The 12,709-nt window shown below is 36.8% G+C and overlaps 1 protein-coding gene across 2 annotated transcripts in view; it reads right to left on the reverse strand.

Moving 5' to 3' along the window:
* Positions 1–12,709, reverse strand: part of SKAP2 (src kinase associated phosphoprotein 2) — a 121,547-nt gene that overhangs the window by 16,054 nt on the left and 92,784 nt on the right. For both annotated transcript variants that reach the window (XM_033073303.2, XM_033073312.1), the window contains exon 10: positions 1,420–1,488. In XM_033073303.2, coding sequence (XP_032929194.1) covers positions 1,420–1,488 — 69 coding nt within the window. The remainder of the gene's footprint in view (positions 1–1,419; positions 1,489–12,709) is intronic.

A 12,709-nucleotide genomic window follows, 5' to 3' on the forward strand; every position in this document is an offset into this window, starting at 1 on the left:
GGAAAAAAAAAATACTGTTGGCAACTTTATAATTGGATTGACCCCCTGCTCCATTATGACAACACACTCTTATAATTACAGTAATGTCTAAATGAGTACTAAATATTAAGGCAGTAATGAGTCATGTTGTTTTACACAGGTTTTTAGCAGAACACAATGCTAACAGCATCTGATGGTTTGGCTCTTGTTTCCTTTCCAAGAAAAGCAAACCAAAGCTCCTCACAGCAACCTGTTCCTGGCTTTCCTGTACGGGTCAGGAAATCAGGCCTCTGTTTCCTCTCCACATGCTGCAACAGGAAGAGCACTGCAGAGCTACTTCCTAAAGGAACTCTTCTTGCCCACCCCTTCCTTGACAGCCCTGAAAGAATTATGTGTATTATGTACGATGGGGGAAGGAGAGCCAGATTGCATGTCAGTGCAGGTCACAGTTACAATGCAGCAGATCTCAGAAAGGTGTAAGGTCTGATAAGAAGCGAGTCTTCTCTACTTGCTATGTCAAATCACCAATAGTTTATCTAAAGGTCTGTGCCCTTGAAGCACAAAAATATATTGTTTTTAAGCATAACTGGAAATACCTTTCTATCAAGAAAAGTTGCCTGCCTATGTGACTTTACATGGTGCATGCAGTTATTTTTCCAGTCCCAGAGATAATTAGCACAAGGGCTCTTTGCCAAGCTGAAGCGGAGAGAATATCCTTCACAGCCTTTCTGGGCATTTGTGTCCTTTTCCAATTTTTATGCTGCTGTCACTGGACTCTGGCATTTCTTACCCGATTCATTTGCTTTCTCCGGTAATCATATGCAATGAAGATATGCATGGCCAACATTTAAACAGGCTGCAGATCAATTAGTGGTCTTAAGTTTATCTGATTTTTATCAAAGAAGACAGAGCTTTGGGTCGATTGTCAGAGCCTGTGTCAAGTTGACCTTTTCAGAGACGTCTACATTGCCAGTCCCTTGGGCAACTTGTTGTCCCCTGTTAGTCTCTGAATGGCAGAAGTCTGTTCTGCTCAAGCACAAAGTATACACAGATGTCTATATTACATTCTTATAGGTTTGACAGCAACTGCATGTTGTATCTATAAACTGTCCTTTAGCAGTGACACTTCCTCAATGATGATAAGCTAATTTATGCAACTAAATCTCCTTTGTGCAGAAATGAAAGCTAATTGAGTCATTACAAAGTAATTCAGGAAGGAATACCTTGTATAAATTGGCTTACTTTATAAATCCTTCTCAAGTGGTTTTCATGCATCCTAAGTGGTGCTTAAGCAGTTTTGCTGCCATCACATACCCGGGTAAAAAAGACAGCTTTACAGAGCTATAAAAACATTATTTTAAAACAGCAAATGGAAGAGAAAAGTAAATAAAGGTAAAAAGAAAGTGTATATGCAAAATAAAGAAGGAAGGTTTTAATTACCTGAAGCAGTGGAAACTTCATCCTGGCTCTCATTGCTTGGCATTTCAGCTGCTGAAGAAAGATGGTCTCCTGCAAAACACATAACTGCAAATGAAATTCTGAAGGGTCACATCAGCTAACAGGAATTACAGCCCACATCAGCCTGAAAAACACACTCTATATTTCCAGACTGTAAGCCTTGTTTACTATTTTGCACTTATACAAAAGTTGGAACATTGTTATTCCTATGGTTTCCGCCACCCATTCAAACACTGCAAGAGCTTTCTTTCAAAATCTCAGTTGTGAACATCTGTTTCCCTTTTCACTCTGGTCTGAATGCAGTCATGTAGAGCTGCAGTTCTGCTGATTTTCAGTCATTCCAAGATAATTACAATGAGGATCCTCTTCTGCTGCATACATTTCTTGCCAGAAAAGGATAAAGAAAAGGAAACCAAGGTTGTGAAAAAGTATCCCCAGCCCAAGCAATAACTCAGAGAGCAGTATGCAATGAAGGCAGACGACCTCTTAACTTCAACACTGTCCTACAGACACAGTAGCTCAACACCTGCATGATGGCAACACAGCCTCCACAGATATCCTGCCCTTCACTGCTCCTGCCCACTGTGCCTGACCACAGTTTTAAGCAAGCCAGACTCTATTACTTAGTGCAAATTTAGGAGACAAGAAAAAACCTGGCAGTGATCAGTTCTAAAGCATGTTTTCTGGTTAGCAGGCTGGGAACACTCTGAAATCCCCACAGGCAATTTCAAAAGATGTGCTCCATACTCCCTGTCTAGCACAGACACTGAACTCTCTCTTGTCCAGACCCTCACTTGAGTAAATCCACACTCCACTCAGTACAGGGACACCAGATCTGCTCCTCACATTTCTCACTACAGCAATACCAGATCTGCTCCTTGCATTTCCCAGTCAACGATTCTGTTGATGATGTAAAAAAGGGGAACAAACTTTTAACTGAATCCTGCCTTTAGGTTCATAAGGAAGTAGAAACAAATTTATCTTGGCATTTACAGTATATCATAACTGACAAGGCTGCTGTACTGAATGAGGAAACAGTATATTGATAAACTCACTTCTCAAACATCAGTTGGACTTTTAATACATTTAAACTATTTGGCTTTGCTACTCATCACCTCTTAAAAAGAAGCTTGACTATCTGTATAAGATACACATTTCAGCAACTAATTTTGATATTTTACTAATGATAGACAACAGATAAAGCACTCACGGTGTTTAAAATGTTCCTCATTGTGCAACTCTTATGTAATTGCCCATTTAATTTGACAAAGAGTGAATTTTATATCAAGAGTTCAAAGGATTTTTTAGCCTTGTAAAAATTTAATCTTTCCACAAGACTATTCCTGCAAACATTAAAGCAGATGTTTAAAGCACAAGAGTAGACCTGTTGGAGTGAGTATGCATAATTGCTGCTAACCTCTATACACAGTCCTACAAATATTACAATTACATCATAAGATTCACTCTACAAAGTGCTTTGAAATTCTGCCCTACTAAGCCAGAAAGATTTTTTTATTCTTGAATCTTGATTAGTTAAACATCTGGTCAAGATTAATATAAACTATTTTTAAGCCTAGGTGGGAGGGGGAAAGAAGAGGGGAAAAAAAATCCTAGCAATAGAACAGGAGAAATCTGAAGCTAACACAAAACACTCTAAACTATGTACTGCATTCAGGTATTCAAATGTGTTCCCCTACTTGGCATTAACATTTGTCACACATTTCCAAGCATGGTCAATTGTTTATTTTAAGAACTCAAAATTGGAGCATAAATGACAAAATTGCATCCCTATGCACTGTCCAGAGCACTAGGAGGCACTGTCATTCTGTGGGTTCCCTACTGTGGTTACACCCCTCACAGGGAGTAGTACCCCACTATCAGTCACATTTTCTAGAATTGTTCCCTTTTCCCGGAAAAAAATACCTTCATCCAACACACACAGTATTATATATTCTTTCATTAAACAGATATTGTTATTACATGTTACTGAATGTTTAGACCTAAATCAGTTGTTGTGTTGAATGTCCTATGGATTTAACTCTATCACTTGTCATGGTCATCAGACTAATTTAAACTGAGGACTGGCTCCAGTAGAGGGTATCTCAACTAAAGTAAAGCAGCAGCAGAGGTTTGAAGAGACTTTTTTGTAAGGTACAACTGAATACATGTAGACTGCATTGTGATTTCACAGATAATATTTAGAATATATGCATTCTTCTGAAAAAAATCTTTCCTAGAAACAAGAGAACAAGAGTTTACTAGTTCCACATTTGAAGATATGAAAATGTCTTAATCAAAGTTCTTTGAATTCTAAAAAGTGCCAAATTGAAGCAAAAATTCACCATATTTGCATACTGGTTTGGATCTCAACCATCCCCACTTATCCCATCATGCTTTACACTACAGAGCTGTCACAGAGAGGACAAAGTTTCAGGTGCAATTAGACTGGAAGAGACACTCCAGAAGCATGCTGGACATGGTCCAGTTGCTAATGGGCATTCAATCCATGGTAGCAGGCTAAAGTAACTCCATAGGAAACCTCCTCTGAAACATGCACAACAAACATCAGGTCCTTGGCACAAATCTCTGTTTTATGAATCTGTTGCAAATGGTTCATGCTATTTGCTAATGTAATCATGCTCAGAGTGTAGTAGGCTTGGCTTAGGGTAGCAAAAAAGAACCTGTGGTTCTTAACTCATGTTTTGTGGTATTATGGCCTGAAGCAGTAACTATGTGCAGGCGGTGTCCTTTAAACACAGCAACCTTGATTACCTCGGGAATTACAGCTGCAGTCTGATGCAACATGCATAATTTTCTGTTGCAACACAGCATAGAGTCAAAACATGAAAAATTAAATTTTAAAATACAGTAGAAATGCTTCTGGTTTTTTTAAGATACTGTGTATAAGGAGTCATGCATACCTTTAAAATAATCTATTCCAATTTTTCCTCTGTACATCTTCTTCACACCATTGCTATCACTGCACAGAGAAAATACTCTTTTTCACCTTCTCACTATGTCAAAATGAGACTAATCTACACTAATCAAACCAATGAACTCTTCTAGAGCTGTAGATACTAAGAACCCCTGAGACACAGATTATGTTCCATACTATGCTCATACTTAGATACTTAATGGCAAACAACCTACAAAATTCTTGCAACAATGCAACAAGGAACTAACTATATTTGTTAAATGTTTTTTTTTAATTAGTCCATAAAAGTTGTTGAAAATAATTTGCTTATTCAAGTTGCAGTTTGAAGAAAAAACAAAAATAATCACCCAATCACATATGATTCTACCATCCACAAAATTTAAGAAGTGAACAATGAATTCTACACTGCCTGAGGTTTTTTACATTAATCCTTTTTTTTTCCTTCAATTTCTTTTTCTTAAAGGGAGGAAGGAAAAAAGATTGGACTACTTGAGTAGAAAACGGATGAGTTTGGCTTGAACAGTGCATTCCTCCAATGGAATGTGGTATCTCCATGATAAACATGTATAAATTTAGCAGTTTCCTCTACTAACATGTTACCTAACCATCTTTTTACATTAGATTCTAATTTAATGCCATTATTTGGTATTCTATTGCCTTCTAGTTTCTGTCACATTGTCATTGCACAATACTAGTTTACACCTTGAATAATCCCAGTTTGTGAGTTAATATATTCTATTCAATGCTTTGATTACAGTAAACAAAACCAGCTCAGCTATGCAGCAAAATCTACCAAACCACACAGATGGTTATAAGCTTTTCATTGTGTGGTTTCCATAGCAATCATATTGCAAATCTGGAAGCTTCTTGCAAATAAGCAGCTTGTATTTACATGCCTCTCGGCTGCAGCATGAAACACAACAAGTTAAGTTATTATTCCAATCACATATTGTTAGAAACATGACTGGAAGATGTTTTGATCAGTTCAGATAAAAAGTACTGCAGTGAACTAATTTTTCATCTATTTCATAATGATACAAGCAATCACACACTTGTAATGAACATTCATGTCTCTTAATTTAAAATCTCGCTGTAGTGTCAGAAGATTATAAACATACAAACAAGTCTTGTAAAATAGACCCCCCACAAAAAAAATTCCATTATTAAATAATCCATTTAAAAAACTGCACAGTGTCTTTACTATTGTACTTGGCAGGGGAGATGGATGCAGAAAAACAGGTGTGCACATGAACTCTGCTGACACTGAATATCACAGGTCTACACTGTTTTGCCCAAGAAAAAATAAAATAAATAATGGCATCTAAACACCAAGGGTATTACTCCTCCACACTGATTTTTAGCTACCAAATAATTACTCCAGACAAATGCAAACAAGAACTTTCAAACCCAAATAAATTGGCTTTTTTAAAAACAAAAGTTTTCATTCAGAGAAACATTTAATATTGAGAAGCAGCAATAAATGCACAAAATTTAAGAACAAGTTTGTTTATATAATTTGACCAAACTGATATCTTCTGCATTTGTGGTGACCATTTGTGGCTAGTGACCGTCTGGGTCAAAGGAATAAGTATTAATGCCCTGTTTTATGCAGGGCCAGCAAATTGCCTTACCTGAGGTCAGTGCTCCCCAGCCTTGGGGACGGGGATCCTCTGCAGCACTCTGACCTGTACGGGCCTGTACACGTCACCCAAACACTTATAGGGTTTTAGCCTAAGCAGCTTAATAGAAAATCTAGTAGGTTTGTGTGTGTTTCTTTATAACAGCAGGGATCTTCATTTCTAGTATCTTCTTTAGACTCCAGATCCACCCATTATATATGAGAGATCTCTATGTAGGAAGAGATCTTCAAATGCAATTAGCAAAACTCCAACTTTGATAATCCTCCAATATTCCCAAAGATCTGTCCCTTTCCCCCAGCTCCTCTGGGACATGACAGATTACTGGAAGATTTACACACAGCTTCTTGACATTTCACTGCACCCTGCATTCCCATTAGCAGCCTGGTGTACTCTGTAAACAACGAAACAGTTTGGAAAAGGCTGCTGAAGGTGCTGTTGTCTAGCCATGGTGTGAGTTCAGGGGGCAGCAGAGAGGGGGAGACAGACTCTTCCATTACCAAAGTTCCACCTGACTGTACAACAGTGCATGGTTTGCGAATGAAAATGCCTCCAGGTCAGGAGGAGAAGTGGGAAACAAGTTGGCTGCTTGAGAAGAGATTATAAATGTGAGAATTTCTTACCATGACAGAAGAGAGGACATTTTATTGCTACTTCTATGGGTCAGCTTACCACCCAACAGCTCAAACAAAAAAAAAAAGTTATATTCCTGCATGGCAAACTTGAGTGTAAAAAAAGGCAATTTCCAAAGCACAAGCAGAGTGATAGAAACAGTCACCCAAAAAGAGGCTAAAAACACTGGGATTGCAGACAAGATGACAGCATATGTCAGCAGAAGTTGCATCTGACTAAATGGGCATCTGCATTCAGAAATATGATGGGAAATAGGTAGTACAGAATTGTATTCCAAAAGAATACAGAAAGAGATCTCTGGGTTATGAACAATATAAAAATATGTCTTAAAGAAAAATAATATGCATACTGGATGCTTCAGTTTTTATTGATGACAACCCATGCCAATTCCTAACCTGAATTTCTTCCAACACGTGATCCAAGTCTGATTCCAAGACAGAGACAAAGGTTTCATTCAAATATATCACCATCTAAACTGAATGGGACTTCCAACTAACACTTTTGCACAAGTTTTAACCAGCTCTTTGAAAACAACCATTCTCTAAATTCTAAAGTAAGGTTAAATATACACACCACTCTTCCCAACCAGTAGACAGTAACAGAAGTCTGCTATTAATATTAACAATATCCTGACTTCTCAATGGCCTTGAATAAGTAATTCTGGCTTTACAAAGTAAAAAAGCTAGAATAATGAAATAACTTTGGGAGAGAAGGGTTCTGTGGAAATTGCTCAGTCTAACACCCTTCTCTAACTCAGAAAGTTAGATCAGGTTTCTAGGAAACAGCATTTGGCCTCTTTTGGTACTCCACACTAAACTGTTCAGCAGTTGAAAAGGGTCTGTGCATTTTAATAGCTCATGTATGAGACAGATGAAGCTAATGACTTTCTAGAACAGGATTAGCTCAAATTACTCAGTTTTGTCCAGATCTTGCCAAGTCTCCAGATGTGAGGTTTCCTGTATTCCTTGAGAAATCCTGTGCTTTTTTTCCCCTCAGTTGCACTCCTTTTATCTTTAAAAGGTGCTACTGTGCACCACTGTTACCCCCAGTTGTCTAAGCAACCTGAATAACTAAACCAGCCAGCTCAGCTAAAAGTGAAGCACTGCTTCCTATTCAGAAGACCTTGGGAAAGTTACCTCATCATCCTCACAGAAAAGGTTGGTAGATTTTGTTGTAAATTAACTCAGGATCATTGCTGCAAGAGACAGAGAAGAAGTGATATGGGAGTACTGGAATGTCACTTAGACATTTCCAGGAGAAAAAACTCTCTCAAAACAATTTTTCTGTGGCACCACCCAGTGAATCTTAGCATATGTCATGGTCTGGCTTAAACAAAACCAAAAAGCAGATACAACATCCTCTTCCTAAGAAATTTATTTTTGGAGTTACAGTATTTGCTAAACTAAAAAGTAAACCAGAAAATTCCCAGTCCCATTAAGGACAAATAGCAAACATACTTTATGGCTGCAATTCCCTAGTGTTGAACAGAATATTGTTGTGTGGATCATACAGCTATTGCTATGAAGAATAATAACAGAGAGAAGTAGCAGAGAGAAATGAGTACATTTGGAGAACTGTTTGAGGGGGGAAAAAAGTACCTCTTTCTAAATACATTTGTGAAAAAGACACCACATTTCTCCTATATTACCACACACATAGCCATCCACATGAACTACAGTACCACAGTGGATTAAAAAATCATGTTTTTAAAAGCTGGAAGATATTTTTTGGCCTCTCACTACTTTACTGGGAAAAAAACAAGCAAAAAGTGATAAAAGAACACATCTCTGCAGGAAAAATAGCTACTCTCATAAAAAAAAATTTAAATGTAAAAAAAAAGGCATTTTTGGCAAGGTCACCCACAGTTGCTGCAAAAGTGGATCTTCTCACCCTACTGTGCAGCCTTTTATCAATTTTCATGAAATCTAGGAAAATGCTTTGCTTTACTTTACTTTTTAACTTGCTGAGACCTGAATCTATGTTAACACCTCACCTCTTTTTCTTTCCTTCCCCAGTACCAAATATTTCAGTACCTTTGCTTTCCTGCCTTTGCCCCATTCTGTAGTCCTCTCCAGACCCCATAATTTTCTACATTTACCAAACACAGAAGTTGTTAGTATGAAAGTTGCTGTTTCCAGGACTTCATGAGGCCTTTCAGGTTTTAAGAAAAAACTGTCAAAACGGGAGGAAAAATACTTTCTGTCACCTGAATGACCGAACAGAATATACTCACTGGGACAACAGAATAATCCACAGAGGTGCAGGAAATTCCCAGTTCTAGTTATGAACATATTAAGATTTCATGAACTCAGCTTTCTGCTTGGAGCTGTCCTTGCAAATAAGCAATCTTCAGTCACATTTTGAGTGACAGCTCAATTCAACTTAGTTGGCCACTTCTTTGCACTAGTCTTCCAAACAACAAATAACCTAAAAGCTCTGATTAAAACTAAACCAAACCAAACCAAATCATCTCCATCTTTTTACATACTCCACCTTTTTTTTTTGGGGGGGGGGGTGGGGGGCAGGTAACACAAAGGCAAAACAATTAAGAGTTTGTCAATTCAAAGTTAAAGTAGGGAAAAAATTGCTAGTCTGAGAGAACTAGGAGGAAGACAAGCATGTCAAATCTCAGTTACACCAACAGCAAGCTTTGGAGGAGAGGAGATAAAAAAAGACAGAAAAAGCAGGAGTACCTATCAGAGAAGGCCAATTAGAATGCCTAATTTTGGAATATTAACATTTATTTGACAAAATTATTTAATTATTATTATTTAAATATAAATATGCCAAAGTGCAATGTGCACTGCATAGAAATAAGGGATGGGCTTTGCACTGACCTTTTTATTTCCTTATGAAGAAAGACCTGATAACAGTAATTCTTCTCAAGAGAAAAGATAAAGGTCATCACAAGCAAGTTCATCGTGGATATGCACACAATGATTATAATGAAGAATAAAAGATATTTTAGAGATCCACTTCCAGAAACTCATTCATTGATTTCCTGTTTTCATATTCACACACACTTCATATTTACAAATAAAGTCACTATTTTGGGGATTTTTTTGTCAGAAATAAGTATTTGTCTAATCCTATATGCTGTGAACTGGTCAGAATATATTAAACTCAGAAATCAAAAAATTGTTTGACTGGCTATCAAAGAAGGTGAAAATTTCAAAAGTGACTTCAAAATCCAGCTCACTAGAAATTCCTTAAGTTTTACTAGGTACGTTTTAAGATCTTACCTTTACTTTTTTGATCAAGATATTACTTAACAATTTCCACACCAGAACAGAAACAACTCTGAAGATAAAGTTTCATGTAAAATTTCAACAGAAGCACAATTTTTGTTGAAAATTGTTCCTAAAGGCTCAATTTTGGCATACCAAATTGAGGTGATAAGCATCCTACATAAATCTGTACTTAAGCATTTAAAGAAAGAATAAAATATTTAATAACACCACTCTTAATGGGGCTCAACAATGTAGAGGAAAAACTTTAGAGTTTTAATGCTTCTACATGCTCATGTAATTATTTAGCTGATTAACAAAAAATTATCCTTTCTCTTTTCCCCATCACCCTAGCAAAAAAAAATTACTTGCAATTATTGAACAGAATGTAAATTAGTTTCCCAAAGGGACAAAACTAACAACAATTTTTAAGTTTATTCCATCGTTCTGTTGTAGGTTCATAGGAATCTGTGCTAGAGATTACTGGCCTAAATATGTGTGGCATGTATGTAAGAATATTCTTCTAAATATAATAAAGATTTATATAAATTCACTGTAACTAAAATAAATTTGTTTGTTCTCTCAACCTGTAATAGCTCTTAGCTATGTAAATAGTTTAAGTGTTCAACATGACATTTTATAAACCTTATTATTAAAATGTTTTGCTGAAATAAATGTGGTGGCTATTAAAATCTACATAGAAAATATAAATAGTTCCCAATGTAAATACATTTAGCAATCAAATATTCAATTAACTAATCTATACTGTATAACTGTACTACAGTGTTATTTGACAACCATGTACAGCAGTTATATTTCTCAAGCTTAAATTTATATGACAGAAAAAGTCTGTAAATGTCAAGTAAAGTTTCTCATAATCATTGATCAGCAGCAAGTCTTAAATTTAAAAGCCATTTCTGAAAACTACATATTCTTAATTGTGACAAATGGGACTTGACATAAAATTTACATACATACATTTCATAAAGCATCTTGCTTAAACCACATAATATCCTATAATAATCTGCAAGGTTAATGTATTCAAATTTATAGCATGATTCCTGAACTTACTCAAAAAAGGGACAAAAGGCAAGGCATAGCTCACTTCAGTGAAAGGAAACACAATACAGTTGTTGGCATGTTTCCACAACCAAAGTCTGGCTCCCAGATGCTTCTCTTGTAATTCCTTTAAAAACGTTATACTGGGATATTTTGGCATTCCCTGTGTTGATCACTAACTGCACACTGACAAAAAAAAAAAAAAAAACAACTCAGCAGTTTTCACCCTTTGAGTATTTTTATTAAAAATAACAAACCCACACTACTGCCACTTTGCACTGTTTATGACCCAGGCCATTAAATGAAATTATGTCAACTATACTAATCCTTTCTCCAACTAAAATGATTAAATGAAATGAAAATGTTATTGCTATGATTCACTAGTATCAGGTTAAATCAGAAATATGCAGAAAATTATAGCTGCAATGCAGACTATTGACATGTGCCACATTTTGGATAACATTCCCATATTAATCTCTACAAATACTATCCCATTCTTCAATTATCATACAATAGGTTCATACTGGGATTGGCCACTCTGGATGTCAGACCTTACTAGCCCTACACAACACAAACCACAATGCACCTCAGAGAGAAGAGGCAGGACACTGGGATATGGCAATAATTCATAAGAAGATCACAATTGCTCCCCAGGCAGCTTCCCAGGTCAGTGTAGGATTGGCAGAACCCATGGCTTCTGGAGTCTCATACTACCAGAATTTACTCAGAGATGGTACTTGCAGATTTACAGAGACACAACAGTCTCAGTTGCACTGTAAGAGCACTACTTGTATGTCTGAGATAGGCAGTTTATCCAGGAACTAGGTTTTATGACCTGTATGGAAGTTATAACAAAATCATATCCATCTTGAACTTTTGTTTATTGAATTATCTGAAATTGCTGTTCACATCAACAGATGGCAATGTGTCATTTATTATCAGAGAATCACACAATCATTTGGGTTGAGAGTTAACCTCTAAGATGGTCTCATTTCAACATCCATGCCATAGGCAGGGACATCTTCCACTGGATCAGGTTCCTCAAGTAGCAAAAAATTCAACACACTTACAGCAATGTGGGGCATCTACAACTTCTCTGGACAACCTGTTCCAGTGCCTCACCATCCTTACAGCAAAGTATTTCTTCCCAATATTTAGTCTTAGTTTTTAAGGAAATAAAATTTGAGAAAGGTATGCAATCAAGATAAATTCAGTTAGTATATTTTAGGGCAACTGAATTGTTGTCCTAAAGTATATTATCTGAATATAAATGGAAGCATGACCCTCATGCTAGGATCCACAGGCTTTCCACTAGATAATGCTTTGTTTTAAAAATGCAATTCCTTCCTTTAATTCACAGTTTTATGTTAAGAGTCAAGGACAGAATAACTGTTACAAACTGCTAAGACACAACGCTTTCACAACCCAAAGATGGAAGTATTGGAGCATCTTCTTTAAGGATAAGTTCCAGAGATCCTAAACTGGTTTTCATTAAAACAGAAACCCAGAGCTTTTAGCTGCTAGGAGAATTTAAGACTTAAAAAAAAGGACTGAAACAAAATATCCACTGTGACAACCATCCCCTTTCTGAATAAGAAGACTATTCTCCTATCTTGCCATCTGACACAAATCTCATTCACTTGCCAAAAAACTTTCCTTAGTCTCTTCTGGCTTCTTAAGAAAAGATTCTCCCCTTTGCTGCTGAAGAGCATCCCTCTGTCTCCTAGGGCACTGAAGACTGCTGCATCTTGCCCTCTCTGCCTGGTCCACTGTGTGGTCCA

This window comes from Catharus ustulatus, chromosome 1 (assembly GCF_009819885.2).
Source record: "Catharus ustulatus isolate bCatUst1 chromosome 1, bCatUst1.pri.v2, whole genome shotgun sequence".
NCBI lineage: Eukaryota > Metazoa > Chordata > Aves > Passeriformes > Turdidae > Catharus > Catharus ustulatus.